This window comes from Rhinolophus sinicus, linkage group LG02, assembly GCF_036562045.2.
Source record: "Rhinolophus sinicus isolate RSC01 linkage group LG02, ASM3656204v1, whole genome shotgun sequence".
Lineage (NCBI taxonomy): Eukaryota > Metazoa > Chordata > Mammalia > Chiroptera > Rhinolophidae > Rhinolophus > Rhinolophus sinicus.
In genome coordinates this window covers 149,853,148-149,880,301 of record NC_133752.1, presented here as the reverse complement: position 1 = coordinate 149,880,301, position 27,154 = coordinate 149,853,148, and the positions used below count along the sequence as shown (strand labels likewise).

The 27,154-nt window shown below is 40.9% G+C and overlaps 1 protein-coding gene across 5 annotated transcripts; it reads right to left on the bottom strand.

Annotated features, from left to right (window-relative positions):
- Positions 1-968: 968 nt before the first annotated feature.
- On the bottom strand, positions 969-27,129 carry CERS5 (ceramide synthase 5). 5 transcript variants are annotated; one of them, XM_074325705.1, is made up of 11 exons: positions 27,065-27,098; positions 11,635-11,740; positions 10,931-11,061; positions 10,153-10,210; positions 8,366-8,416; positions 7,577-7,669; positions 5,690-5,818; positions 5,479-5,585; positions 4,543-4,699; positions 3,574-3,682; positions 969-1,811 (listed from the first exon to the last, which is right to left on the bottom strand). In XM_074325705.1, coding segments are annotated over exons 3-11 (714 nt in total). In that variant the 5' UTR covers positions 10,933-11,061; positions 11,635-11,740; positions 27,065-27,098; the 3' UTR covers positions 969-1,803. The 5 variants fall into 5 exon arrangements, with proteins under 5 accessions (XP_074181806.1, XP_019580150.2, XP_074181805.1 ...); XM_019724591.2 differs by having other exon boundaries at positions 26,661-27,067; XM_074325704.1 differs by lacking the exon at positions 27,065-27,098 and adding an exon at positions 26,661-26,995 and having other exon boundaries at positions 10,931-11,116.
- Positions 27,130-27,154: the final 25 nt, after the last annotated feature.

Here is a 27,154-nt window from a genome sequence, read left to right as displayed (position 1 = left end):
TTTATCATACCACTTGGTTGAATCTTTTGTCAGGTTAACTGGGCCAACTAAGCCAGATTGTATTTATAAAGCAATTGCTCAAATTTCAGAAGGGAAAAAACATATCTTGTCTGACTTTCAAAAGTATTTCATTCATATTTTACAATTACTAGTCTACTTAACAATATGGCAAGTTGAGGAACTAAATGTAAGTCCTTAGTCTTTTTTAGTCTTCCTGATGATCTCTGACTAAATAACTACGTAAGATTTTTTAAAAAAACTTTATTTTCCTATACTTCATAGTAAGTCTTTTTAAACTCCAGTCACTCAGTAAGGTAAGTTTAGTAGGGGTCAATATCCTAATAATGTCAGTGAACATCAAGTGAATGTCTGATTCTTAAAACAATAACCTATTTCTTTCTATTTTCATCCATCTCCCTGACATTGAAGTACCCCTATTGTCTTAATGTACACAAGAGCATCTGGAAATATTTGATAACATGAGTATTCACTAAATGGAAAACTATCCTGAGAGATGAATAGTACTACTGGTAATTTTGCCAAGACTTCAACTAGAGAAAAATCTGGATTAGGAAGACTGTTTCTCCATTGGCTAACTAAAAGGGAAAACATCTGTTCAGACTCATTTATCGCAATCTTAAATTGTCAACTGCAGTCTCTGTATTCAATAAGATGGGAAATACAGGTATCTAACTAAAGGTGTCTTAGCTCTTCAACCAAAGCCTTTGTTGGTTTGGTGATATACATGCTTTTATCTGCTCAGTATTTTTTCTTGTAACCACTATATATATATTTATTTTTTCTTAAAACATAAAGTCCTAAAATGTAGGCACTCTCTTCCCAGCATGCACAGAAGGGAAAATACTGGTGTCCCAGGGTCTCTAAAAACAGACCTTAAAACAATTCTTAATTAGCTTATGGATTCAGGGAATTGGGGATATAGAGTCACTGAGAGGCTGAGACAGCAGGGGAGGGCTGAAGCACTTTTAATCACAGAAGAGTAAACAAAAGTATAAACTGTTAACAGCTCACCCAGTGGCTGTTGTCCTCCTCTGGCCCTCAGCTCACCCTCTCCCACCCACCACTCCCTGCGTACCATTGAGTAAAGAGCAGGTGGTAGGAAGCGGGTCTAGCTAGGGGTCACAGCAATCCTGGCCATCCATCTACACATGTTCACGTGAAACATTCCAGCTCCGCAGGAGGAACAGTGCAGAAACCTGTAGCTGAACTTGGATGCTCCATTCCGATGGCCAGAGCCTTAAGAGCCATGGGCAACAAGGGAGGGGACAGTCCAGAGGCAGCATAATTCAAGATGCAACCAGATCTGGGGTTGAGGTGGGTTCAAAGGGGACCAGACAAGGCCTAGTGGCCGCAGTCCAGAATTGTGCCCAGGCAATGAAACTCAGGCATATGCACAAATGCACATGCACACGCACACACACAAACACAGAGCGCAAATAATATTATTGAAAAAAAACCTAGGGGCTATTAAATACAAAATGGCAGAGTTTTTAAAAAAGTGAAAATATTTTCTTCTTTGATTCTCCTCACTGCCCTGCAGACCCCTAGTCACCGGAGTGTAGATGTGGGGAGGCCCAAGAGGAGTAGGTTGCCAGTGGCCTTATAAGTCCGTGCTTGCTGAGGTCCCCATACCAACCATCTTACTCTTCAGCCCAGTAGCTGCCTCCCATGTGACCATTCACCCGATTGGCACCATTGCTGGAGCTGTTGCCACAGGGGCTTTTTGTGTTGGTGGTCACATCTTCTTCCTCTGAGCTGCTCTCCACATCACTGCGATCATCCTTAGTCACCTGGGTGGGATGGGACCAAAGGCAGGAAAGATGAAGATACCTTTTTGGAATCGTAAGACAGACTAAGCCCACAGAGCCCATGTTTGGGCGCTGTTCCCAATCTGGCCTACTTCCTGGTGGCACCTGACCAAGGCTCCTGCTGTGAATATCCTTTGCCTGCTTCCTGGGTTTCTCTATCATCTCTGATTCTGTTTTCTATGAAATAAGGAGCTTCTCTGGTCGGGATAGGTATCTTTCAGGACCAGTCTAGGAGAGCTGAAATCATTCACTGAGTCCTGATTTAGGTTTGAGGGAAACTCCAGACACCCTTTCTCCTCTTCCACCTCAAAAAATAGAAAAGGCCAACATAAATAATACATATGGTTGTCATCATTGCGTCTATCTTCTGTGGTTGTGATCACTGCAGTTACTCATGTTGGTTATCCTGAGTTTTGCTGTCCCCAAAGCTAAACCATGCTGGGCCTTTTTCAGTAGTTCTACTCTTCGTGGACTCAACTATCAATACCCTATGAAACTGTTTCTCCAATCTTCTCCTTTTCCCAGTAGTAAGATCACTTCTGGGATGGCCTGGTGGCTCATGTGGTTGGAGCGCTGTGCTCCTAACACCCAGGTCCCTGGTTCGATTCCCACATGGGCCAGTGAGCTGCGTCCTCTACAGCTAAGACTGTGAACAACAGCTCTCCCTGGAGCTGGGCTGCCGTGAGCAGCCAGAGGTTGGCGTGAGCTGCTGTGGGCTGCCGCAGGCTACTGTGTGTTGTCATGAGCAGCCAGTGGTCAGCATGAGCGGCCGGGAGCCAGCAAGAGCTGCCGTGAGCGGCCAACTCACTGACAACCGGCAACCAACTGCCTCAACCGGGACAGCGCAAGGCTCACAATACCAGCAGGGGCCAGGGAGCTGTGTCCTACACAACTAGACGGAGAAACTACGGCTTGAACCGGAGTGGGGGCGGGGAGGCGGAAGAAAGAAGGGGGTGGCAATCACTTCTCCCGTGCAGCTTTGGCATCCCCCAAGACCGACATGGTGACAAGCAGATTGGCAACTGGGAAGAAGGGTCCGAGTCCCAAGCATGCTACCATCTGAATCTTTACTGCTTAATGTCAGCTTTGTTGTTTTGTATTTTCAAATGAAGATATTGGATTAGAGCAGTGTTTTCAAATCTAAACTATTCTGCGTATCAAGCAAAGTATTTAAAATTCTTTACCATGAACCATAAAAGTAAAAGAGAGAAACCCAGTGAGACTATGTCAGACTTCTGACCTCCGGAACTGAAGGATAATAAATGTGTGCTGTTTTAAACATAAATAAGTAAAGGAGAGAAGGGTGTGGGAAGGAAACAAAACTAAAACTGTTGTTGCCAAGTGGGTCATCTTGGCGTGACTTGCTTTGGTTAGCTCTAAGATTCGATGGTTTATAATAGCTGTTGACCTCTGAACCCAGATAACTGATTGCCTGATCTTTAGGAAATTTCCACCAGAGAGCAGAGTGTGTTTGGATTTGAGGAAAAAGGGAGGCTCAAAAAAGGGGGGGTGGGGTGGAGAAAGGAAAGAAAAACAGAAAGGAAAAAAAAGAATAGACTCTATTTTTGCCTCCATCTAGGAAAAAGAATCTGGCAACCTGAGCTCCAGTCAACAATGGCTCCACAAGGTCAGCAGAGGGGGCATACTCTCAGACAACACGGGAAACAGAAAGGAAAGCAGGAGGAAGAGAAACACGTCCAGACAGACATGCTTCACTGAAGACTAGAAGCACAGATACACTTACATGCAAAAGATGAAACTGTCCAGCTCCCGCCAGGTATAGAAAAAAGGAAGGAGGTGAGAAAAGAGTGGAGAGTACAGAGTCTGGGTCTAATCCTTCCTGGATAAGTCACCTGGTCAGGAAAGAAAAGCAGGGGAGAAGAGAGATGTCCAGTAGCTACAGCAAGAAGCATAAGCACACTGAGCAAGTTCTGTAACCAACTACAGCTATAAGGAACAGTGACATAAGAAGTCATATATAGTTCTTCCTTCGGTCCTTGAGTGTGTCCCTCAGCAGAGCCCGTCCCCTTGGTTCTGTATTACTGAAGGCTGAATCCCCAGCCCTTGGGCTAATGAAAGCTTGGCTGCTTCAGAACTTGGATTCACTTATGAATTTTATCATTCAATGACACCTTTCTTTGTACTTGTGGCCTCTGGGCATAAGATGGGTATTTGAAACCCTAAGTATCCATCTCACTTCGGACCCTTGCCTCATACAACAGTTGGGTGAAGCCAGTACTTAGTCCCTTCCATAAGCCACACCTTGAACATCACAGTATGGTCATCTTGGGGTGGCTTGTGAACTAAAACCACTCCCTAGGCAATCTCTGCTTTTATATAGTTTGTATCTTGGAGCTCTGCATATGACTTCCTTTGAAAAAAAGGCTCCCCAGCTGAAAAATAAAAATACAAATCCACTGAAGTAGACAGGGGTAGGAAATGGCTGAGGCCATCTCTAAAATTTAATACCGTTCGTTATTTAATAATGGTTATTCCTAGGACAGGAAGAAGGCAGATCCTTCCTCTTGCATCTAAGTCATGTCTTAGAAGGCTAAACACTCATAGAAAAGGCGGAAACTCTGGAGCCCGAGGCTTTTTGCTTGGTCTGCTTGTGTAGATGGGGCTCACCAGGCTGGATCGAGAGAGAAGGTCTACTGAGTAACACCCATCCTTCTACCCAGCCCCAAAGAAAGAAGCCAGTTTTCATCCTCACCTTTCCTCGGATCAAGGCTTTGAAAGCAATTCGCGCAATTAGGTAGGACCAGATGATATGCAGAACCTGCAGGATCAGGAGGAGGCCATTGAAGAGCCACCAGGAGGGGTAGGGCCCGATCATCTCCCAGCTCTCAAAGAGGGTCGTGTTCAGAATCCTAGAAGACGGAGGCCCGTGGTCAGATTGTAGAGTCAAAGTCAGGCAAACAGGGATGAAGCTGAGTTCCCTGAGAAGCAGAAACTGTGTGCTTTCGCCCCATACCCCCTTTCAGTTGACGTGCCAGGGATATCCATCCAGTGAGAAAAGAATAAAGAAAGGGGGCCTGTGGAGTTTTCTATCTTTAGAGACTGGAAGATATATAAATCTTAGGAACTGATGGAGTTAAGTCACATTAATCGCTTCAAATATGCAGTTTCACACCACTGGGACAGCAATTTTAATAATGATCCTAGGAATTACTCCGATCCTCAGGCTCATATAGGATAACTGGTAGCTCATTCACTCAGATTAAGGAGAATTTCCAACCTACAGAGTCATTGACTTTGGACCATAAAGTAGTGACTGCAGAAGGTGTGTGTGTATGTGTACGTGTGAGTGTGTGTTAGGATGGGGGAGAGAATTTAGAGCAGGAAAACAAGCAAGAAGAGCCTGAGAATTCTGTATCAGCACAAAAGACGGCAAAGGAATTACTTAGGCATAAAATGAGGACGGTTCCTCAGAGATGAGTCAGGAAAGCCAGAGCCAAGTGAGTTAGGTGCTCTGAGTCCTGCCTCAACAGAAATATTATACAAGGGAATTGAGGTCCTGTGAGTCCATGAAGGGTCAGGTTAGGCCACGGAAAATGCAGCACTATAAGGTTCTCAATGGTCTGTTCCCTAAACTGACCAGGTATCATTAGGGACTTATCTACTACAGCTCCACAGCCCTAACACTTACCAGAATGGATAGATTCCGAGACGAGTGACCATAAAAACAGCACTGAAGATCACAAAAAGGGTGTCACACAGACGCTGATACTTGGCATAATTGGCCAGCTTGGCTGCCTGGAGAAAGGAAGATAAAAATTGAATCGAGGAGAAAGCCAGTTCTCAGCTAGGAAGAAAAGGTAAGAAAGAGAATAATGAGGAGAGAGGTGATGGGATCTTACCTCCAGCAAGAAGTCTGAGGCATCATGTAGACACATGACCAGAGTTCCTACGCGAACCATGTTGTTGATGTAGGAGAAGGTGATGAGCCCAATGGTAGCTAAGTGATGCACAAACATTATCAGGAAGTCCTGGGAAGGAAGGGAAATAGAAGAGGCAGGTAGAAGCAAGGTCATAGAGATGCCAGCCAACTCAGTGCCCTGCATTGTTCTGAGGATCTTATCCCATCCTTAGAAGCCCCATTTTGTTTGAACTTTCCATTAGGGACCTGGCTACCACTTGACTCCAAACTTGTCACATCAGTGACTGACCCATAATCTATGTTAATATAGCTCAAAGCACAGAAAAGTGCTATTTTCCTTGGTAGTTGTAATATGTAAAGTATGGAGTCTGAGCTAACACTTAGAAATAATTCCCAGGTGGTAGTCAGACATACAAGCCTTAAATATCCTTGAGATTCTAAGACTCTTGTGTTTTGTTGAAAGAAATTTCAACCAAAGGGACCTAACAGAAAAGGGAGGTTTGTAGAGGGGCAAAACTAAACTCCTCCAAAGTTTCAGAGAAATGCCAAACAATCCATCCTACTGCAAGCATTTCCTGCTTTCAGATTTAAAGCTCTAATTACCTTTGTTCAAATGCCAAAGTTAGACCTGGAGAAATCTCTAAATACCTCAGTTATCAGACATACCGTGCTTCCCCGAAAATAAGACCTAGCCGGACAATCAACTCTAATGCATTTTATATTATGTAAGACCAGGCTTTATATTATAGTAAAATAAGACCAGGTCTTATATTAATTTTTGCTCCAAAAGATGCATTAGAGCTGATTGTCTGGCTAGGTCTTATTTTTTGGGGGGAAAATGGTAGCTAACAAATGCGTCTCAGCCCAGTGAGAGACAGAGGGTGGGAGAAGGCAGGTGAATCTGGGTCCAAGAAACAAGGATGAAAAGTCTATGTTCTCCACAGAGACAGATACAATGGTATATTCTAGTTCTTGAGCTGGGCATGGGTTCACAAGTATACATTCTAGTATGTTAGAACCTACATGTATATTACAAACCTTCTTATATATGTGTCATTATTAAAATAAAATTTTAATAAGGGAACCTGACCATAGGAGAGTGAAAGGCATCTGAATTATTAAGCTTCTAGGTTACACAACTAACGATCCAGATTAGTTTGTCCATTCCCATAAACGCTAACCTTGGTTTTCCTCACCAAAGATAACCACAAGTTAGTAACAGATTAGGTTAGAGCTGCCGGAACTACATTATGTCAGGTGGACACCAGTAAGAGGTGAAGATTCTGCCCTTTCTGTCTGCTTATAAAAAACTTTAAAGTCATTTCTAACTTTGCCACTATGTGGGCAAATTAACTTACTTCTCTGAATCTGTTTCCTGAACAATAGCAAGAAAAGGGTAAATGAAATCATCTACAATGCCTTCCAGTTGAAATTTTTTGAGTAAATGGGGTCACCAAGAAGGAAGAACAGAGAGAGAACAAGGGTCCCTAATGCCAAACAAAAGCCAGATCTCACTTTTCTGGACTCAGGCCTTTTCGTCAGATCAGGCCTTGCTATTCCTACGTTCTGACTAGTATCCTGAGATTTATACATGTAAGAAACTTGGAGAAAAATAAGGAAATGGGTATGCTTCTTAGCTGGTTAACTATTCTCATGCTGGCTGTCCCTGAATGCTTCAAATATACTTCATTATTAGTCAAGACTCCTTTCTGAGAACATTACAAAGAGCTAATAGTCCCATGAAACCTACTTCCTCCCTCTTTCGTGGTCCCAATCAGGGCAGAGAATCCATCCCAATGGCAGTAATGGTAGCTGCTAGGAAGGAGGATGCAATAAGTTAGGGAACTGAGGGTGCCAATGTCCTTACCTTTCTTTTAATGTCTGTAAACTGAGAAAACATAAGAGACCAATAGAAGGCCAACTCCATGATATAATAGTAATAAAGTCCACTTGTGAGAGGCTGGAAGAGAGAAAGTAGTAGTTAGAATACCAGCTAGTCAAAGATTCATTCCATCTCTGCAACTTTCTCTGCCTTGGAGGACCAACACCCAAAATTATTAGATATCTTTCCTCCCCATCATCTTCCAAGATTTGCAAGCGCTAACAGACTTTGGGTTGGTGTGGAGACTTAAACCTCTTCCCTCTGCCCTTTCACATACATATCTTCAGCTTTCATCTTTTAGAGATCAGATAAGGTTAACACATACTATAGCATAATCAAATCAATGTATCTAAAATTCTGGTAATTAATGCTTTTTAGGGGATTAAATATACTTAGGCCTTCCCTTTTTTCACCCTGTTAGTAGCCCCAACATTTTTCTAGTATAGATTAGAACCATGCTCTTAAGGGGACTCCAAGTCACCCTTGATTCCAATGGGACACCTGAACCAGAAAGCACCTCCTTTAGTGCCAGGAAACTGCTTTTCTTTCCAGCCCAATTAGGGTGAATATAATGGAGAACTGGAATAAAAAGGTCACTGGATTTCACAGCTATGGGGGCTCTAGAAATAGATTCCCCAAATATACGACTCAAAGAGACTCAGCCCCTTACCCCTCAAAAATACCAATATGCCATCTGACCTGAGGCTGCACTCATCCCCACCCCAACTTACATACACACGTAAGGCCCCTGTCTTGCAAGGGCTCAGATCCTACCTGATGTGGATAGCTATGCCAGCACTGTCGGGTGTCCCAAAACCAAGGTGTCTAAGAGAAAACAGATAATCCAGGTGAGTCTTCAGGATTCTCCCCTGGCCCCCCTATATGATCCCACTCTCTCTATGCTAGGGGCAAAAAGGGAGATGGGAAAGAAAAAGGATTTCCTCTTGACAGAATTTAGGGATCCTTAAAGGATCAGTAAATGGCTAGCTTTTTCTTCTAGAACAAGAAAGTATTATTACAAATAGAAAACCCATGCTTTGAGGTAAATAAGAGCAGGGAGAGCTCTAGGATAGTTTTTAGAAACATCACCACCTGGAATATAGGAGCTAGGGAGGCAGGAAGACAGTGATTCCATTTGGTCACCAACAGAGAGATCTCCACGCCAAAGATTCAAAAGTAATCATTTCTAATGGAGTTTCAATTATGTCCATTTCATCTAAGCTGTTGAATTTATTACTATTACATTTTTTTATACTATTGTCTTATTATCCTTTCAATGTCTACAGGATCTGTAGTGATAATCCCTTTTTCTCCCTGATATTGATAATTTATTTTCTTTTTTTCTAGGAGTTTATCAATTTTAATTAAACCTTTCAAATAACCAACTTTTGGCTTTATCAGTTTTCTCCACTGTTTGTCTAATGCCTATTACATTAATTTTTGCTTATTTATTTTTTAAATAATTTCTTTCCTTTAACTTTGCTCTTCTGGGTTTACTTTGCTCTTCTTTTTCCAGATTTTAAAATGGAAACTTAGATCACTGATTTCAAATTTTTGTGTGTGTAATATAAACATTTAAAGTTGTAAGTTTCCTTCTAAGTATGCTTTAGCTGCATCCCACAAACTTTATTGTTGTATTTTTAGCATAATTCAATTCAAAATATTTTTAATTTCCCTTCTGATTTCGTTTGATGCATTGATTACTTAGAAGAATTATTTAACTTGCAAATATTTTCTAGCTATCTTATTATTGACTTCTAATTTAATTCCATTATAGTCAGAGAACACATTCTGTAAGATTTCAATATTTTAAAATTTACTGAGATCTGATTTATGGCCTAGCATATGTTCTATCATACTGGATCTTCCATGGGCACTTAAAAATTATATTCTTCAGCTGTAGGTGTGATGTTCTAGAAATGTCAATATTATATCAAATTGTTTCATTGTGGTATTCAACTCTTCTATATCCTTAGTGATTTTTTTTTTTGGTCTAGTGAGTTAGTTACTGATAGAACATTATTAAAATCTCCAACTATGATTATATTTTTGTTTATCCCCTTCCTTTAGTTCTGCCTCTTTTTGCTTCATGTATTTTGAAGCCTCAGTTATAGCATTTAGAGAAAAATAGTGTGGTGCAGTGGGAAAAAAACGTGGAATCAGGAATCAAAAAGCTTGAAATTCTTCTTTGATTCTGACAATTAACTGAAAAGCAGAAATAATTGTTTTATACCCACTTTTAAGGGTTACTAATTCCTTTTCTTTAACTGCCTTCTTGGAAGAACAGGATTTTGGCAAGTGCTTTGTAAACTATCATGTACTATGCTGCTTTAATCAATGCTAATAATAATGTTTATCATTAATATTATTTAGGGAGAAACAGTAGAGTTATGAGGTTACTGGAGTCAGGCCCCATGCAGAAGACAATCTATTTAGCATATGAACCTGGGCTAATGGCATGAAGTGGGGGAAAAGGGGGAGAAAATAAAGATCTAAAAGTATTATCTCTAGAGATGTAGGCATGATTAGAACCCAGTAGGAGATAGGAAGTTCAGACTCACCGACCAGAGAAATCTAATTCCGTAGCAGAATATACATAAATAAAAAGTGAATCTCCACCTGGGTGGGCAAAGAGTAGAGGTTAGATGAATATTCACTCAAAAGAAAGTCTTTGAGGCTAAGGAAGTCAAGATAACGGATTTGGGGATAAGATAATTCCTGGTGAGAAAGAAGATAAGTCCCCAGAATAGGAGCAAATACTGTTACCTCAAAAGCCAAAAAGATAGAGACATCTTCCAGTCTCTTGTTTAAAACAGATTTCCACAAGTGTATACTGGCTTCAATCAACTTTTCTTCCATGTCAGACTCCCTGATATATATATATATATAAATACATATATATATATATATGTATTTTTTTTTGTATGACAATAAATACAGTGCTCTCTGTCCACAGGGTAATTAGTAAAAACCCAGTGAAATGAAGTATAGCATGTCCAGAAAAGGGATGCTTCCCACCAAAATGTCAATTGAGAGCAAGATGGACCATCGCCATCAAGGTGTAAAAGGGGTGCATGTCTATCTTCATAAGTGCAGTGATAGGAATTCACTCCCAATCTATTTGGGAAAGGGGAACAAAATGGAACTACATCCAGCTTATTGTTAAGCATGTCCACGAAACTAAAGGTGACCAGTCTTCCAGTTCTCTTCCTTTCTGCCTATAATAAATCAAGTTATCCCTCCACATTTATCGCCTGTTGTCCTAACAATAGAAGTGATTTCCAAAGAGTCCAGTTATACACCCCCCCCCTCACTCCCCTCCGCCCTCTGCACACCTACATGCTTTCACAGAATTTAGTGAGCGTTGGGGGCTTGTCCTGATTCCTCCGTTGGCGAAACCAGCATTGGATTTTTCGGATGTCCCAGTCCAGTTGCTTTGACAGGCCCTCCAGCCTTTTCTCATCAGGATACTGCAGACGTGGGACCAGAGTCAGAACATCCCTTTTCTTCATTAAATCCCTCTGACTAGTTGAGTGTCAAAGAGATGAAGACTACAGTGGCTTAAGTGATGTTTATCTTTCCAGGTTTCACCCAAAAAGTCATTTTTAGTAAGACATCCTATTGCACGCATCAAGGACCTTACCATTCACCTATACACATCCCTGCTTCTCCCTCCACCCCAAGCTGAGTAAAAACCAATATTAAAAACCCAACCTGCAAAGGCTATCAGTACCGTCCCCATCTTAATTATGCAACTAGGTAATGACAAAAGCTGGAGTAGGGAAAAACAAAATTAAGATATGATGTGTCTGGAGGTGGTGGGGGGTGGCTGCTAAGGCCTAAAACTCAAATGTGTGTAAACTTGACTTAGATCCTGGCCCAGGTATTTTCCCGAGGGGATCAAGTTCTCCTCATAGCTATATGGAATACCCAAATGTGAAAGATCCTCCCATCTGGTCCTTACCCTTGGAGGTACTTGTTCTCTATCCTCCTCTGCCCTTTGGGCAACCCCTCACACGAATCTTGTTTCTGTGCCCACTTACCTTGGTAATAGAGACGAACACCTTTTCAAGGATGGCATTGGGTGGGGCCTGATAAGGACTGCTGTCCTGGATGCCAACATGGAGTGCACAGGGTTTGGCAATAAACCTGTAATGGAGAAAACCCAAAAGCCAATTCTAAATACGGTTTGCCAAGCATGAGGGTAAGCTCCTGATTAGGGGACAAATGGCAGGGGAAAACGGGAACACTTGGCTGGGGGCCAGGACTTTTTGATTTCATCATGGATTCTGCCATTGACTCACTTGAGAAGTGACCTGTTTAAGAAACAGTGGACTACAAGCTCTCTATTTTTCCCTGGCTTCCCTCATCATATCTTGAGCTTCAGAATCAGAAGGACCTAGATCAAATAACCAGTCTACCATTTTACTGCCTTTATGAACTTGGACAGTTTATTAATCGTTATAAACCTCAGTTTTTCATCTGTAAGGATGAATATCAACATCCTTGCTACTCAATATAAAGTCCACAGACCAACAACACTGTTGGCTTTTCCTAGCTTTTTAGAAATGCAGGATCTTGAACCCTATCCCAGACCTGCAAATTCAGAATGTGCATTAACAAGCTCCCCACGTGATGCATATGACCATTAAAATGTTAGAAGCACTGGTTTACTTTACAAGAATCTTGTAAGTATTCGATGAGATAATATATACAGAGGGTGCAAAAAAATGTATACACATTTTAAGAAAGGAAAACTACATTAAAATTTTAATACTCAATATATACCAATAACAAAAGACAAATACAAGTCACGTTTGACTTCTGCAATTACAAGAGGTGCTCTAAGTGGTTACCATCAGCGTCCAGACACTTCTAATTAAGGTGAACTACTGCTTGAGCAATGTTGACCAAAGTGTCCACTTGTATACATGTTTCTGACACCCTCTGTATATGAAGACCCTGGCACAAGAAGGTGCTTAATAGTAGTTTTCCTTAAATCAGAAGATCATCTTGGGAACGGACAGGTGGCTCAGTTGGTTAGAGCTTGAGCTCTGGGCAACAGGGCTGCCGGTTCGATTCCCACATGGGCCAGTGAGCTGCGCCCTCTGCAACTAGAATGTAGTCAGTGAGCTGCAGCTCAGCTCCCGGGTGGCCAGATGGCTCAGTTGGCTGGAGCGCGAGCTCTCAACCACAAGATTGCTGGTTTGACTCTCACAAGGGATGGTGGGCTGCGCCCCCTGCAACTAACAATGGCAATGGACCTGGAGCTGAGCTGAGCCATCCACAACTACGATGAACGGACAACAAAGTCCTGTTCCCCTTTCACAGCAAAAAAAAATAAAAATAAAAAAAAGAGAGAGAGAGAGATCATCTTGATCTTAATTGCAGGGAAAAGTAAAACTGAGACTGAGCTCTTCCTAAATACAAATATCCTGGGTCATGGTCATCTTCCTGACTAGTAAGAAGATTATGGAAATACTTAGAACTTTCAGGAGCACTGAAGAAAGAAACTAGGAAACTACGTGTTTCCCCAAAAATAAGACCTAGCCAGACAATTAGCTCTAATGCGTCTTTTGGAGCAAAAATTAATATAAGACTCAGTAGTATATGATTATATATTATATTTATTATACTTATTATATATTGTATTATATCATATTATATTATTATACCTGGTCTTATAGTAAAATAAGACCAGGTTTTATATTAAATTTGGTCTTAAATTTGATTGTCTGGCTAAGTCTTATTTTCGGGGAAACACGGCAGGAAGGGTGAGAATGAAATTCCTTACTAGCACTCAATTCTAGTCTCAGACCTACCACTAATAAGTTACATAGACTTGGCCAAGTCACTTAAATCTTGAGTCTTGGTTTCATCATCTAAAAAAGGGGGTTATGCGAGACGATTTCTAAGATTTTTTTCTGTATCTAAGATCCCACAGTGTTATCATTGATTGTAATTAATTTCTAACTTTTGTAGCTTTGAAAATTGAGAAACTATTCCTTGGTTCTTTAAGAAAGATCTCCCACTTCACCACCACCACAGATTTTTGTGAGCACCAATCAGCTCTTGGAAAAGCTCTATATAGTCACTTTGAGGATAAGTCAAAACCAGTTTTAGCTCCTGTAGCATCTTAGGGAGTCCCACGATGAAATTATGACTGGGAAGTATAAGATGGAGTGCTCTTGACCTATTTTCTTGGCCTGCATTTGAATCCAGAATTTATCTCCAAGGGAGGGACTGAGAATAAGAAACTTTGTTTATTATCTTCTATGAATATTTCTTTTACCCTTATCACGAAAGTTCCTGAGCCACGGGGAAACATTTATTCAGAGCACAGTTAGCCACATCTGTGGTACAAAAGTTTCATTCAAAGGCTAATACTAGTAAATATTTTACCTTATATTTCCTGGTATGCTATTCTGTGTATAAATATTTTAAAACCCCACTCATTTTTACATTTATTGTGAACACAAAGAATACTGCTTTTGTATTTACCAAGGTTCTGTGCTCAGGAGTTTCTCAGTAACTGACAAGTGACAGGTCCAGCAAATCCCACCCTTGCTCTATTGGAGCTCAGTTTGGATGTCCAACCGGATTGATCAGCGTCCAGAAGAGTAATTAAGGCCCATTCTTTGCTGTTGAGCTGGTGCCATATCAGAGATAAAAGCAATGAATCATCTCTCTCTATCTCATCCGTCTCCTCTCATCTACATTAATTATATGAAGAGGTAGATCCAAACCCAAAAAACAGCCTTTCTCTTCCTACTCTTACCCCCGATCTAGGTCTCTTCCTCAAGGCAGAGCAGTCAGGTGATTAAAGACCCTGGAGTTAGACAGATTGTACCAGCTAAGAGACTTTGTGAAAGTTCATGTTAAAGATGAATGACATATGATGCATGCCTAGCCCAGTACCTGACACTTAGCAAACATTCAATAAAAGGCAGCTAGTATTATTTTCCTAGATTCAGCCTGGGTACTCCCTGATGGTACCTCTGGCAGGAGGTGAAAGAGCAAGACATCCTCTTTTATACAACACAAACAGGTTTGTACCCTGATCACCTGGGTGAAGCCAAGATAATTTTTTTATTATCTGGACCTACAGTTGTCATTAGCTCACATCCTGCTCTCATTAGTTCACAGAGTTCAATGAAAGACGTGAAACTACTGGCATCCAGTCAGTTACAGCTGTATAGACCCTAAGAAAATGTATTTGACGAATATTTATTGGGCATCTATTTTGTGCTATAGCACAAAGCCCAAAACTAAAAAGCAGTTATGGTGGGAAAAGGATGTTTCTGTGATAAAAAAAATTAAATACACAGATTTATTTATGCATTTAATGAATTACCTTAATGAAGAAAGTGAAGTGATTTTAAATGAAAACTTTGAGGAAGTTCAGACTTAATCATGTATTCATTCTACATCATTTACCCGGCATCTAGTATAACATAAAATAGGTACCTAGGTTCATCCAACTCCAGACACAGAGCCTGGCAGTCATCCTTTCTGCTAGGTCAGCACTTCTCAAAAAGCATGTTCTGGAGAGTCCATGGGGTCTCAGAGGCCCTGTCAGGTCTGCAGGTTAAAACTATTCTCATAATAATTCTATAACTTCATAAGAATTCTTTTCTTTCTCATCTTCTCATGAGTGTACAGTGGAATCTTCCACAGCTTACATGACAATGCAACAGACTGAATGCAGAAGCTGACATGAGAATACAGCTGCTAGATACTAGAGACTAGCAAAAACGTAAAATAATGCTAGTCTTCTTACTTTTGTTTTGTTTTGGGAAATAGTTCTTTTTCATAAGGCATTAGTTCTATTACCAATATAATCAATTTATTGTTATTTGTAAAGGAATTAATAAATATATATTAATTTTTTCCATTTTAATTTTTAAAACAGTACATACTGATAGATATTATCCATATAAACAAAAACTCTTTGAAGTCCTTGATAATTTTTAAGAGTGTAAAGGTACCTGACATCATACTGTGTTTCCCTGAAAATAAGACCTAACCGGAAAATAAGCCCTAGCATGATTTTTTAGGATGACATCCCCTGACCATAAGCCCTAATGCATCTTTTAGAGCAAAAATTAATAAGAGACACGGTCTTATTTTCAGGGAAACACAGTAGTTTGCAAACTGCTGTGCTGGATGACACTGAAAAATCAAACTTATCTTGTGCTTTTCTGTCCTCTCCAGGATCAATTTGTTGCCCAAGTTTTAAAATAATTGGTTTAAGACCTGACTTCCCTTTGCCTGCAGGTCTGAATAAGTAGGCATTTATAAGTCTATAATGTTAAGGTCCTCCTTTCCATCTGCCACTCCAGGAACATGAGTCTAATGACCCAACCTGGTTGTAATGTATCTGTCCTGCTTTGGAGAGATCATTTCATTCTGCCCTTTTCCTGCCCTCAAGATACATGGCAGCAGCCAACCTAAGCCTGGGTTAATTAAGATGAAATTACTTACTGCTTTGCTTTTTCATACCAAAGACAGGAGCTATACTATCGGTGCTGTGTGATTCATTGCAACATCACTGATGGATATGAACTATGCACAAATATATGAGAAAGTCTAGATCAAGCTTCTCGACTGGTGTATTATGGCAAGTAACACAGATGGGTTATACTTATGTTGAGACGTTGCTTTTAGTTCGCAGGGTGGTCCATATGGCCTGTGGTAGCCAGAAACCCTTAGCCTGTAGCCTTTGGACGCATATACCCCACTGTGCAATGCACATATTATTTTCCATGTGTGCAAAGAAACGTGACTGGGTTGGGAAGCACTGGCTTAGATCAATTTCTGGAAAAATAGGAAGTGTCGAAATTGATACATAAAAAGAAAAAAATCAAAGAAATTGAAACAGGGAAAAGGATGAAGAAGGGAAAAATACAACAGAAAGAGGAAGGCCTTATACAGATTTATGATGATGGTATTATCATTAGGTGAAGAGTAGTACTCAGTAACTAAATTACCTGAACCTGAATATGCCTCTCTCTCTCTCTCTCTCTCACTCTCACACACACACACACACACACACACACACACACACACACACACACACACACGAAGAGAAGACAGCAGAGTTTGAGAATTTAATCCTTAGGTATTTAGCATTTGAAAATCCTCCCCACCCCCCACCCCCTAAGAGGCAAATGCACAGTCCCACAGAAAACATTCAGGGCAGCCAGACTGCTCTGTGGTTAAAGCGAGGTGCCCATAACAACAAGGTCGCTGGTTCGATTCCCACATGGACCAGTGAGCTGCGCCCTCCACAGCTAGATTGAAAACAACTACTTGACTTTGTGCTGAGCAGTGCCCCCCCCGCCCCACCCCGCAACTAGACTGAAAACAATGACTTGACGTGGAGCCTGATGGGTCCTGGAAAAACACAGTTCCCCAATATTCCCAATTAAAAAAAAAGAAAAAAAGAAAATAGATTCAGAAAGTCCTTTCCCTTTACAACTGAATTATTAATAAACAAATCACATTAACAATTTGAGTGGCTTCTGTAGGGTGGAAAGAGAAGGAGAAGGTAAAAAGGACATTCAGGCAGAGGGAACAGCATGTACTAAAAACAGAGATAAGAAGCAAAGTGTATTTAGAGAACTGTGCAATGTATAGATTGGGGGCAGGGGGTGACGACAGTGACAGGAGAAAAAACTACACAGGTAGTTAGGGGCCAGATCACAGGTGCCTTGTGTGTTATGCTAAGCTTGAACTTTATCCTATAGCTGATGGACAGTCATTGAAAGGCTTTAGGCGGGGGAGGAGACGAGATGAATGGATCTGGATGTATATTAATAAAAAACTTTCATCACCTAAAGGCTATTGTAGAAAAGCCATGCTATAAGTAATAAAGCACTAAACCTGGGCTCTAGAAATACAAAGGGCAGATTCAAGAGATGCTGAGGAAGTAAAAGGGATAGGACTTGGTGACTGAATAGATGTGAGAGGCAACAGAAGAGGCATGTGCGCCTTCCGTGTTTCTGGATTGGGAAACTAAGTTGATTATGGTGCCGCAACCAAGTGGAGAATGAGAAAAGCAAATTTGGGAGTGATAGATGAGTTGTGTGTATGCTGAATCTGAAGTACCCATGGGTCACTGAAATGGCACTGTCTAGTAGGCAAATAAACTTGGAAAAAGGGCTTGAGTAATATATGCCCACACACATACACAAACATACCAAGACCTGAGGAAAGAAAAGAGAGAAAGAGAGTGAAAGAATGAGAATATAGGTGGTAGCTAAATTTGTGGGGGATGGACATAACTACATAAGAAAGTAATATAAACCGAAAAGAGAACCAAGGTCAGAATCCTGGGAAACAACAAGCGTGAAAGGTGAACTGAGGCGACAGGAAGGCCAGAGGTGGAGTCCTATCAGGAGAGGCAGAGATCAAGTCGGAGAAGGAGCTCAGTATCCACTGGATCTGGCAATGTGGAGATCAGCAGTAACCTTCACTAAAGAAATTCCTACAAGTAAAACGGAGACTCTAAAAGACAGTAATGAGTTACAGCAGTGAAAGACATGAGAAGGAGGAAGAAGTAGAAATAGCCAAGACTCAAGAATCTGGGCTAAGGAGAAGGGAACGCCTTCAACTTCCTCCTCAGAACCACTCTTATCTAAAACTGGTATCCCCACACTTTAGATCCAGTCTCTTCCTGACCAGAAATTTCATTCTGTTTATTCCTCTTTGTTTTTCTGTTATCTTCGGCCTCAGTCCCTACTTGTTTCTTCTCATCAGACCTCAAACATGCTCAAGTTTTCCCTATCTTAAAACGGCTCTCCCTGTCCATCATACCCTCTGCTTCTCTCCCACCTCACAACTAAAATTCTTGAAGAAGCTCTCTCCTCGTGACTTCTCTTCTAACTCCCACTCATTCCTCACCCTCTCTCACTGACTTGTGCCCCTCCACTCCACTGAAGCTGTTCTTGCCAGTCATCAATGATCTTACTGTGAAATCAAATAGATGCTTTTCAGTCCTCTATCTTACCTGACCACTCAGCACCATTTTTACATTATTGGCTATGCCCTCCCTCTCAAAATGCTCTTTTCTTAGCTTCTGTACTGCCATTCACTTCCTAGTTTTGTCCATCTCTCTGGCAGTCAAATTAGACTGCTTGGTATGCTCTGCTACGTAGTCGAGTCACCTTGGACAAGGTACAAGGTAACTTTCTCTGTGCTTCAGTTTTCTCATCTGTAAAATGAGGTAACCACAGCATCTGCCTACTTCATAGAGTCACTATGTTTAGCACTTAGAACAGTGCCTGGGGCAAAGTACTTACTAAATGCTAACTTTTATCAAATTACTATAAGACTGTCATACCTCTTATCTCCCTTTGGGTTTCTTTTTCCTTTGTCTTATCCTAAAACAAAGTTCTATGTAGGTTCTTTTCTTACTCTACACTCCCTGGGTGATCTCACTCAGTTATAGCAGAGGATCTCAAAGTACAGTCTGTAGACCTTGGAGAGTCTCTGAGATACTACTCCCTGGGGGCCTATAAAGTCAAAACAACTTTCATTATATTAAGACATTATTTGCATTTGTTACTGTCTTGTTATTTGTGATGATGTTGCAAAACGCTGGTGTACATATATGGCTGTCTCAAGGAAATGCACTTGGCTGAGCTGTGTGCTAAACTAAATCATTTTCACAGAAGAGCATTTTTACCTGAAAGAATGATTGAGGATAAACTAAGGTTATTCAGACCTAGGTATTTAGGAGACATTCTCTTGAAAATGAATGAAATAAGCCTGTAACTTCAAAAAACAACATTGTTGCCAATGATAAAATTCAAGCTTTCAAGTGAAAATTAGAATTTTAAAGAATGTCTATCTGCCTTTGAACTTGACAACTTCCCAATACTTCAAGACTTTTCTGATGAGATTAGTTACCATGAGATTGAACTAATATGATTTTTTAATATTGTACAATGAAATGTATTGACATTTGGGAGATCTATATAACTCAGAAAACCAGTATTTTTCCAATGACCAATACATGATATCCATTTAAAGTGTTAAGATAGGCCCATGAATTTTAACATGAATGAAAAGTTCATTGATATGGTTTTAGACTCTACAATGCAACCAATCTTTAAGAAACTACTACTTGTGTTTTGGTGTAATATGAAAGAAAAAAAATACCTCCCTTTTCCAATGACCTATCTGTGTGAGGCTGGCTTTTATTTACGTATTTCAACCAAAACAACATATCACAAGAGACTGAATGCAGAAGCCAGCCAGGAGAATCCCATTATCTTCTATTGAGCCAGACATTACAGAGATTTGCAAAAATGTAAAATCAACGCTGCTCTTTGCACTAAATATTTTTTCTTTTGGAAAATAATTATTTGTCAAAAATATGTTACTTATGTTAACATGTAATAGGTTTATTATTGTTATTTTTAATGGAATAATAAGTATATTTCTTAAATTTCTCATTTTTAATTTAAAATATGGAAGAATTGATAGGTATATGTAACCCACATAAACAGAAGTTCCTCAAAGTCCCTCCTTTGGGATCCTCAATAATTTTTAAGGGTGAAAAATAATACCGAAAACAAAAAATTTAAGAGTTACTAAGTTATGTTAATACTATTCATTTATGTGCTGATGACTCCCAGCCATTCATTATCTTGTATGTTCCTTATACATATGCATTCATCTCAGTGTATTTTTCTGAGTAAATTCTTAAAAGGATAGGATTTTTGTGTTGTACACATCAGCTTGCTGTGTACAAGGTACTGAACTTTTCAAGGACACCTATACCCCCAAATCCAACACGTCTTGCATGGTCTGTGCATTAAGTAATTTTTGCAGTTTCTTTTGAGGGCTATTTTTTTAAATTGGCAAATGTGCTCTTAAAATGAAGCAGAAACAGACTATAAAGAAAAGGACCTCTATGACACATACTATCCTAAACCATGACAAGGCACATACCAGACTGTCCTACACTCCTTATTCTACTTACAGCAAAGTTATTTTCACTAAGACCTATACAGAGCCTTAAAGAATTAAGATGACTAATAATGCCTGTGCAATTTAATATATGTGCCTACTGATACTGGGATGAGAAGGAAGGATCAGCACCCTGCTTACATCTCACCTTATCATAAGGGAAATAAGTCTGGAGAGAAGAATTACTTAGAGTACGTAAGTACGTTCAAATGCTTAAGACAGACTCAACTAATTTAAGACTAAGATGTAGTTTTATTGTTCTAGGAAATATTTTACTTGCTATAGAGCAGCAGTTCTTCAAGTGCAATTGGAGAATACACGCGGGTCCTGAGACTCTTATTGTTTAAGAATTCCTCCCCTTTCCAACTGCATACGTATATTTCTTTCATTAAACACATTTATCTTTTTTAAATGGATGAGTGATTATACAACTTAATGTATTTGCTTAAAGTACAAACACACAAATGCAGGCGTGCCAAATGAGAGGTAGATTAGAGAAAAAGGTTAAAAAGTTATTTCTTAAAAAGAAGTTTTTACTATCCCTCATAGTCCAAGACACAAGTGTTTGTTAGTGAGACATTAAGCCTATATTTTAGTTAACAACTGTTAAGAGAAACTGAGTCCACCTCCTCTAAATTCCCATAACTTACCCCTGTGCATACATTTATTACACTGTACTTTAACCACTGATTTTCTTGCTCTCTTTCTGAGGGTAGACATCATGACTCACTCACCTTTTTATTCTTGGCATATAGTTTGATATCTGGCAATCTGATTTAGTTTGAGACCGTCTGTACCTATAATTGAGACTTCTTAAAAATGCTGACACTACCCAAAAGCTAAAGACTATAAGGAATACCTTTTAAGAAACTCCGTAATTTTGAGAAGAGTTATAATAGTGTGATTATTCTCATTGCCTTACCAGGGCTGTGCACGGACCATGTACATTTAACTACTTGTCCAACTTGTTTGTTTACAGATCATTAACTACTCAATTGAGAAGATATATGCAGAAAAGCAAAACTACAGAGCAATGCTTGGCTAAAGACAGGGTCAACTGAAGATTACTCAAAACAGACTATAACGATTTACATCATTCAAGAAATGATTTACATTTTAGAAATTCCATTTTTACTACAATTTTTTAGAAAGACCAGTTGTTTAAAGTATAATCCAATATACTTAGGACCGATTATCTTCTGGTCCTAAAAACTGATTCAAATGTGAATTTATATTATAATTCTCTTCTTGGTTATTAATATTTGAACCATTATCATCAGCACTGCTCAGTAGAAATATGTGAGCCACATATATAATTTTAAATTTTCTAATAGCCACATTTTAAAAAGTAAGAGTTGAAATTAATTTTCAGAATATACTTTGTTTAACCTGATATATTCAAAATACGATCATGTCAATATGTAATCAATGTTAAAAATTAGGATATCTTACTTTTTTTGCACTAAGTCTTCGAAATCTATTTTACACTTAGAACACATTGTGACTAGTCGCATTTGAAATCCCCCAAAGCTAGCAGCTACTGTACTAGCAGCAGATACTGTACTTGGACAGCATAGTTCTAGATAAGTCAGAGAGAATTCTTCATATCTAGGAAAACTAGTTTAGTAGCTAAGGAAACTAGTTTGATTTCTTCTTTTTTTTTTTTTAGTTAGAAGTGATTATGGTTAGTTAACTCCTTTTACAGTAACACCTCAATTAACTTTCCCAAAGATAAGGTAGGAGTGGGTTCAAGCACAAAGAGCTCAAAACTCAGTGCATTCTTTAGAAAGCAGCTTTATCTGCCTAAAAATACCTCTAGAGAGAAAGCCAAAATAGGTATTATCTCTGCCTTCCCACTCTGTAAAGAGGGTACCGATTTCACGGGCTGCCTCCTCTTTCATGAATTTCTTCTTTACCCACCTTGGAGACCCTGGTTTTGAGTCAGGAAGTGGCTAAAGCAAAAATATCAGACATGTTTCTTTTTCAGTGACGAATATACTGTCTCTAGGGCTAAGCCAGGAGCCTGACCTCAGGCATAATAGTATTCAGGGTTGTCTGCAGAGCATCAACACCCACCGCACAGAAAGGGCTGGGGAAAGAAGTTTTCCCAGAGAGAGGAGGAACACATACAGCTTCGGACCATCTGGAGCTTATTAGGAGGTGGATTCTTAGATAAGGGTAGGGCCATGTGACCATCTTTTTCAATCTCGCTCTGCTGGATCTACAAACCGGATTTAATTCTGTGATTTACAATTCAATAACGCCCAACAGAACACCTTTGGGGATGCAGTGGAATAGGCAGTCTCCCTGACAGCCTAGTCAGCAGCTACGTCCATTCTTCCCAAAGCCTCACTCCCCTGGCTAGAGGAACTAATACTGGGTCACAATGCTGTGACTTGACATGGATCTGGGAGGGGGCCAGCAGGCCTGTCAGGAAGAGGGAAAAAAAGTTCTTCCTCTTCTTAGAGGAAATAGGGGGGAACAGGAGGAAAAAAAGGCAGTATGCAACAGAGGTAGCAAGGTTTACAAGAGGAAGATGAAATGAGTGGTTAAGAAACGTGCACACAAAAAAATGAGTCACTACTCTCGTTACGTTATACGACAGGGCAGCAAGGGAATCCGTTCAGTCCCTGGGTGAGCGAGCATGGTATTGAGAAGGCTCTTTAGACACCCCAGGGAGGCAGTCTTGGAAGTAACAAGAGAGAAGAGGGGACTGGAATAATGAATGAACAGCAAGAAGAGCTCAAATCTACCTCCTGTATAATTCACAAAATATTCTTCTTCTGGCAATATAAAGCTCCTACTGCAATACCATATCCAAAATAAATGAACCTACATAGCTCTGATGGTGTCAATATTAAGTCTCAAGCTCCTACTTGATCCCAAGGAAAAAGTGCTCAAGGGACTAGATATTAAATTTCAAACAATTTTATCTTAAAGATTCAGTTTAAGCAAGACATAGCAGACCTAGCTTGAACCACTCTTTCTCTCAAGTCTCAATCATCATTATATTAAAATACGTTTAAAAAAACAGGTGGAAGAGTTTCTTATCTCTTTTGATAGGGTACAGAGTAATGTGAATTTGTGTATGGGGGGAGGGGAGAGAGAGAAAGAAGCTGTAGGAAGGTACACAACAAGCAAATATATTATGGTAAAACACAACTGAAACAAAGGAATTATAATTTTGCCTCTCTCAGTCAAGCCCAACATATATTTCAGATGGAATATTTAGATTCCAGTTACTCCCCTGGGCATCTGAGTAGATGACGGTGGACCCTTCTCAAACAATCAATAAGTATTTACTTACTGCTACACCCGAGGCATTTTTGTAAGGCGCAGGGCCTCATAATGCAACCCTCGTCAGCAGGGCCCACAAAAGGAAACCTCCGTTCTTTGGTAGGTAATTTTCTCCCATCTGCAGTTCTTTAGCAAAATAGTTAGGTAGATACAAACATCTTATTTATGGTCTGGTAGCTTTTAAAGTCATCCCTATCAGATGAGGATGCAGTTCTCTAGGGAATGGGGCAACTTAAAAAATAAATGGTCACTGTGGTTGATGACAAGGAAGAGAAAGTGAGACTATATTGTAAACTCTGTATTTATTCTTTAGGAGATTCTTAAAAACAACACGAATAGAGATAATTTATCAAGGGGCATAGTGTAAGATCCATTAAAATATTCAGGACAATTTGAAACAAAAAAATGCAAAACTCAAACACATTAAACAACGAAGAATAAGATGAGCCTGGATGAGTTTCAAATCCTAGAATACTAGAAACAGGTTAAATCTTAACCCTTGAAAGGGAGTTAAGGAACAGGAAAAAGGTAGCCACATCATGCAGTGGGCAAGAGGGTCTGGGGAAAATGACCTGGATCTTGGTTCTCTTCCAGGTGAGGATGCAACCTCTGAAAAGCTGCAAGATGTTTCTAAGCCTTACTTCAATTGTGAGAGGAGGCTGGAAATCTAGCTTTTACAGTCTATGATTACTACATGAATTGCTTCTAGAAACTAAGGTGGGATTTGAGAAATGAGAAAAATGTAGGAAAGATGACTATCTATACCAATATTTCTGATACATCTTTTACTATACTCTAAGAATGGCTTCTTTATGGAAGACCGGTGCAACAAGAGAGGAAAAGGCAAACCAGTAGTCAATTATATTGCTCACTAAAGTAGGTCTTAAAGAGAAACAAAATAGCGAGACTGCTTCTAGAGTTAAACTTTCCTAAGATCAAACATGAGATGAACAAGGTACCGATGCTTACTAGCCAAGAAATACCATACTAGAATGCTTTCAGCTCAGTGTTCCCATTTACCCCTACTCTCCGGACACTGGAGCACCATAGAAACATTCAGATAGAATTCCCACAGGTAAAGGATCTTTTCCAGTGGCTCTGCCAGGGGATATAGCCTTCAGCCATCTGGGGGGACTCTTGGGAAATCTGAAGATATATGCAAGTTTATATAAAATAGGTGTTTATAAGCAACAAGCTACGTCCGCTTATCACTAATATGGAGAAATTTCCATATATTTAAATGAGCAGAATCTTTTTTAGGACAATGAACTTTGTTTTTATTTTTTTAGGTCTTGAATTGTGTACTTTCCTTTTTAGTTATTACATTGTCTTTCTCATTTTTCAGCCCTCACATATGGATGATAAGGTAAAGAGTACCTGGATCTAGGTTATTCTTAAGAGAGACAAGTGGTTTGTATCTCCACAGTAATATTAACACAATGACTACACTTTAAAAACTGTAGCACTAAGCTCCCAAGGACCCAGAAAAGGCATTTAGATCTTCGGGTTTCATCTGCTTCAGTTAAAATCATCTTTATTTTTCCATTTGCAGTCTGGCAGAGCAGTCTGATAACAACATACAAACACTATGAATGGATGAATGACTAGCTAGCTACATACAACAAATATTTTTTGAAAGATTTTGTCAGAAATAGTAGGCAAATCAAATAAGTAATTGAAAACAGATAATACTGATTTTTCAGAGAATAACAGATTATTTTATCTGCAATATATTACCACCCTAGAAAGGGTATTCCTGCTCTAAAGGCCAAATGAACAAAAAGTGTCAAAGTGCCACCTCATTACCTGAGAACTATTGGAAAGAAGTCTTTCCTGAGTCTGAGTAGACCTGATCAAAATCACCCACAGCTATACTAATAAAATCACCACATCAAGTCCTTAGTGAATATCTTTATCTTAGACTAGGTACCATCCGTCACTCAAAAAAAAAAAAAAAAAAGGTGAAATCACCTTCCCCAACCACACAAGGCGAACAAAGTATGCTGTGATTCTGCTTTGTTCAATACGGCAGTTCTCCTTATAAGCCCTAGGGCTCTCCATCCTTTCAAGATGACCACTCCTCCTCCCATCTCAGGCCTCCAAGGCCCTTCCTGCAACTAATCTGACACCTTTCCATATTTTGAGAGCCTAAGGCTCCAATACACCCTGCCCCTATCAGGTTTCTACTCTCCTACGGGGCTCTGGCGGAATTTTATTGAGCACACACACACACACGTACGTCCAAGAGCTGACAAATCAAGGCTTAGGGCCTAACTAATCCTGTTCCCCTCAACTCTCAGAAACTAAAGTGTCCTCACAAATCTTTGATTTCCATGAACCCTCTCCTTTGGCTTGGAATGTCTGGTCCTTGTGTTAACCCTTCATCTTCCATGGCTCCAAGTAGGGTTCCCGTGGCCCTTTCCAGTTCCTCGCTTCAGGTTCTCGGCCGCAGCTCACAACTTGTGTCCTAGTCGGTAGAATCCTTGGAGGATGGGAGGAGGCCTGTAAGACCCCACTCCCCAAGCGACCTCCGGGATCTAAAATTGAATGGGCCCAGAGTCCCTTTCGACTCTGTCACTCTTTCATTGTACACGCCCCAAACTCTGTCTCAGCCTAAGGCTCCGCGACCACCTGCGCCACCCTCGGTGCACCCCGCGTGGCGGCCCTGGCACCCCCAGCCCCCTGCTTCCGGACTTTCCCTGCAGTTCTGCTTCCGGTGCTCGGCCTCTCCCCTGCGACAGCTCCACCTGCCCGCGCCCCCGGCCCTCCGCGCCGCTCGCTCCCGGGCTCTCACCGCTCGAAGAGCAGCCTCACTGAGAACACGCCCGCCGCCAGCGGGAACACCGAAAGGATGTGCCGGGCCTGCGGGTAGCCGTAGCCGTCGCCCGGCCCCTCCAGGTCGGCCCAGCTCGCGTTCTGGGGCATCCAGAAGCGTTCGCTCCATAGCCAGCCCCACAGCAGGCTCAGGGCTCCCGCCGCCGCTGTCGCCATCTTACGCCCGCCCCGCGGCCACAGCCGCCACAGCTTCAGCTGCCGCCACGGCCAACGGAACCCGCGGGGAGGCGGCCCCGGGGCGGGGCCGGACCGGCGGCCACCCCCTTCCGGCCCCCTTCTTGTCCCCCGCACGTCTCAGCCCGCCTCCTCCGCGGGGCCGGGTCTCTTCACCGCCCATTTCGTCTCCCCGCCCACCTCACTCACCGCAGATTTCATGGCCGCCTCGTTTTGAGACCCCGCCCTGGCCACGCTCCTTCTCAGGCCTCCCATTCCGCCCCCGCCCCGCCTTGGAGC

Bases quoted from the DNA above. Each gene is read 5' to 3' on its own strand.
- CERS5 (XM_019724590.2), bottom strand. From the start codon at position 26,857: ATGGCGACAGCGGCGGCGGGAGCCCTGAGCCTGCTGTGGGGCTGGCTA. The intron at 11,741-26,660 runs GTGAGAGCCCGG...TCTCCATTACAG, and splicing joins GTGAGGCTGCTCTTCGAGCG to GTTTATTGCCAAACCCTGTG. The intron at 8,417-10,152 runs GTGAGTCTGAAC...GTTTTCTCTTAG, and splicing joins GAATTAGATTTCTCTGGTCG to ACACCTTGGTTTTGGGACAC.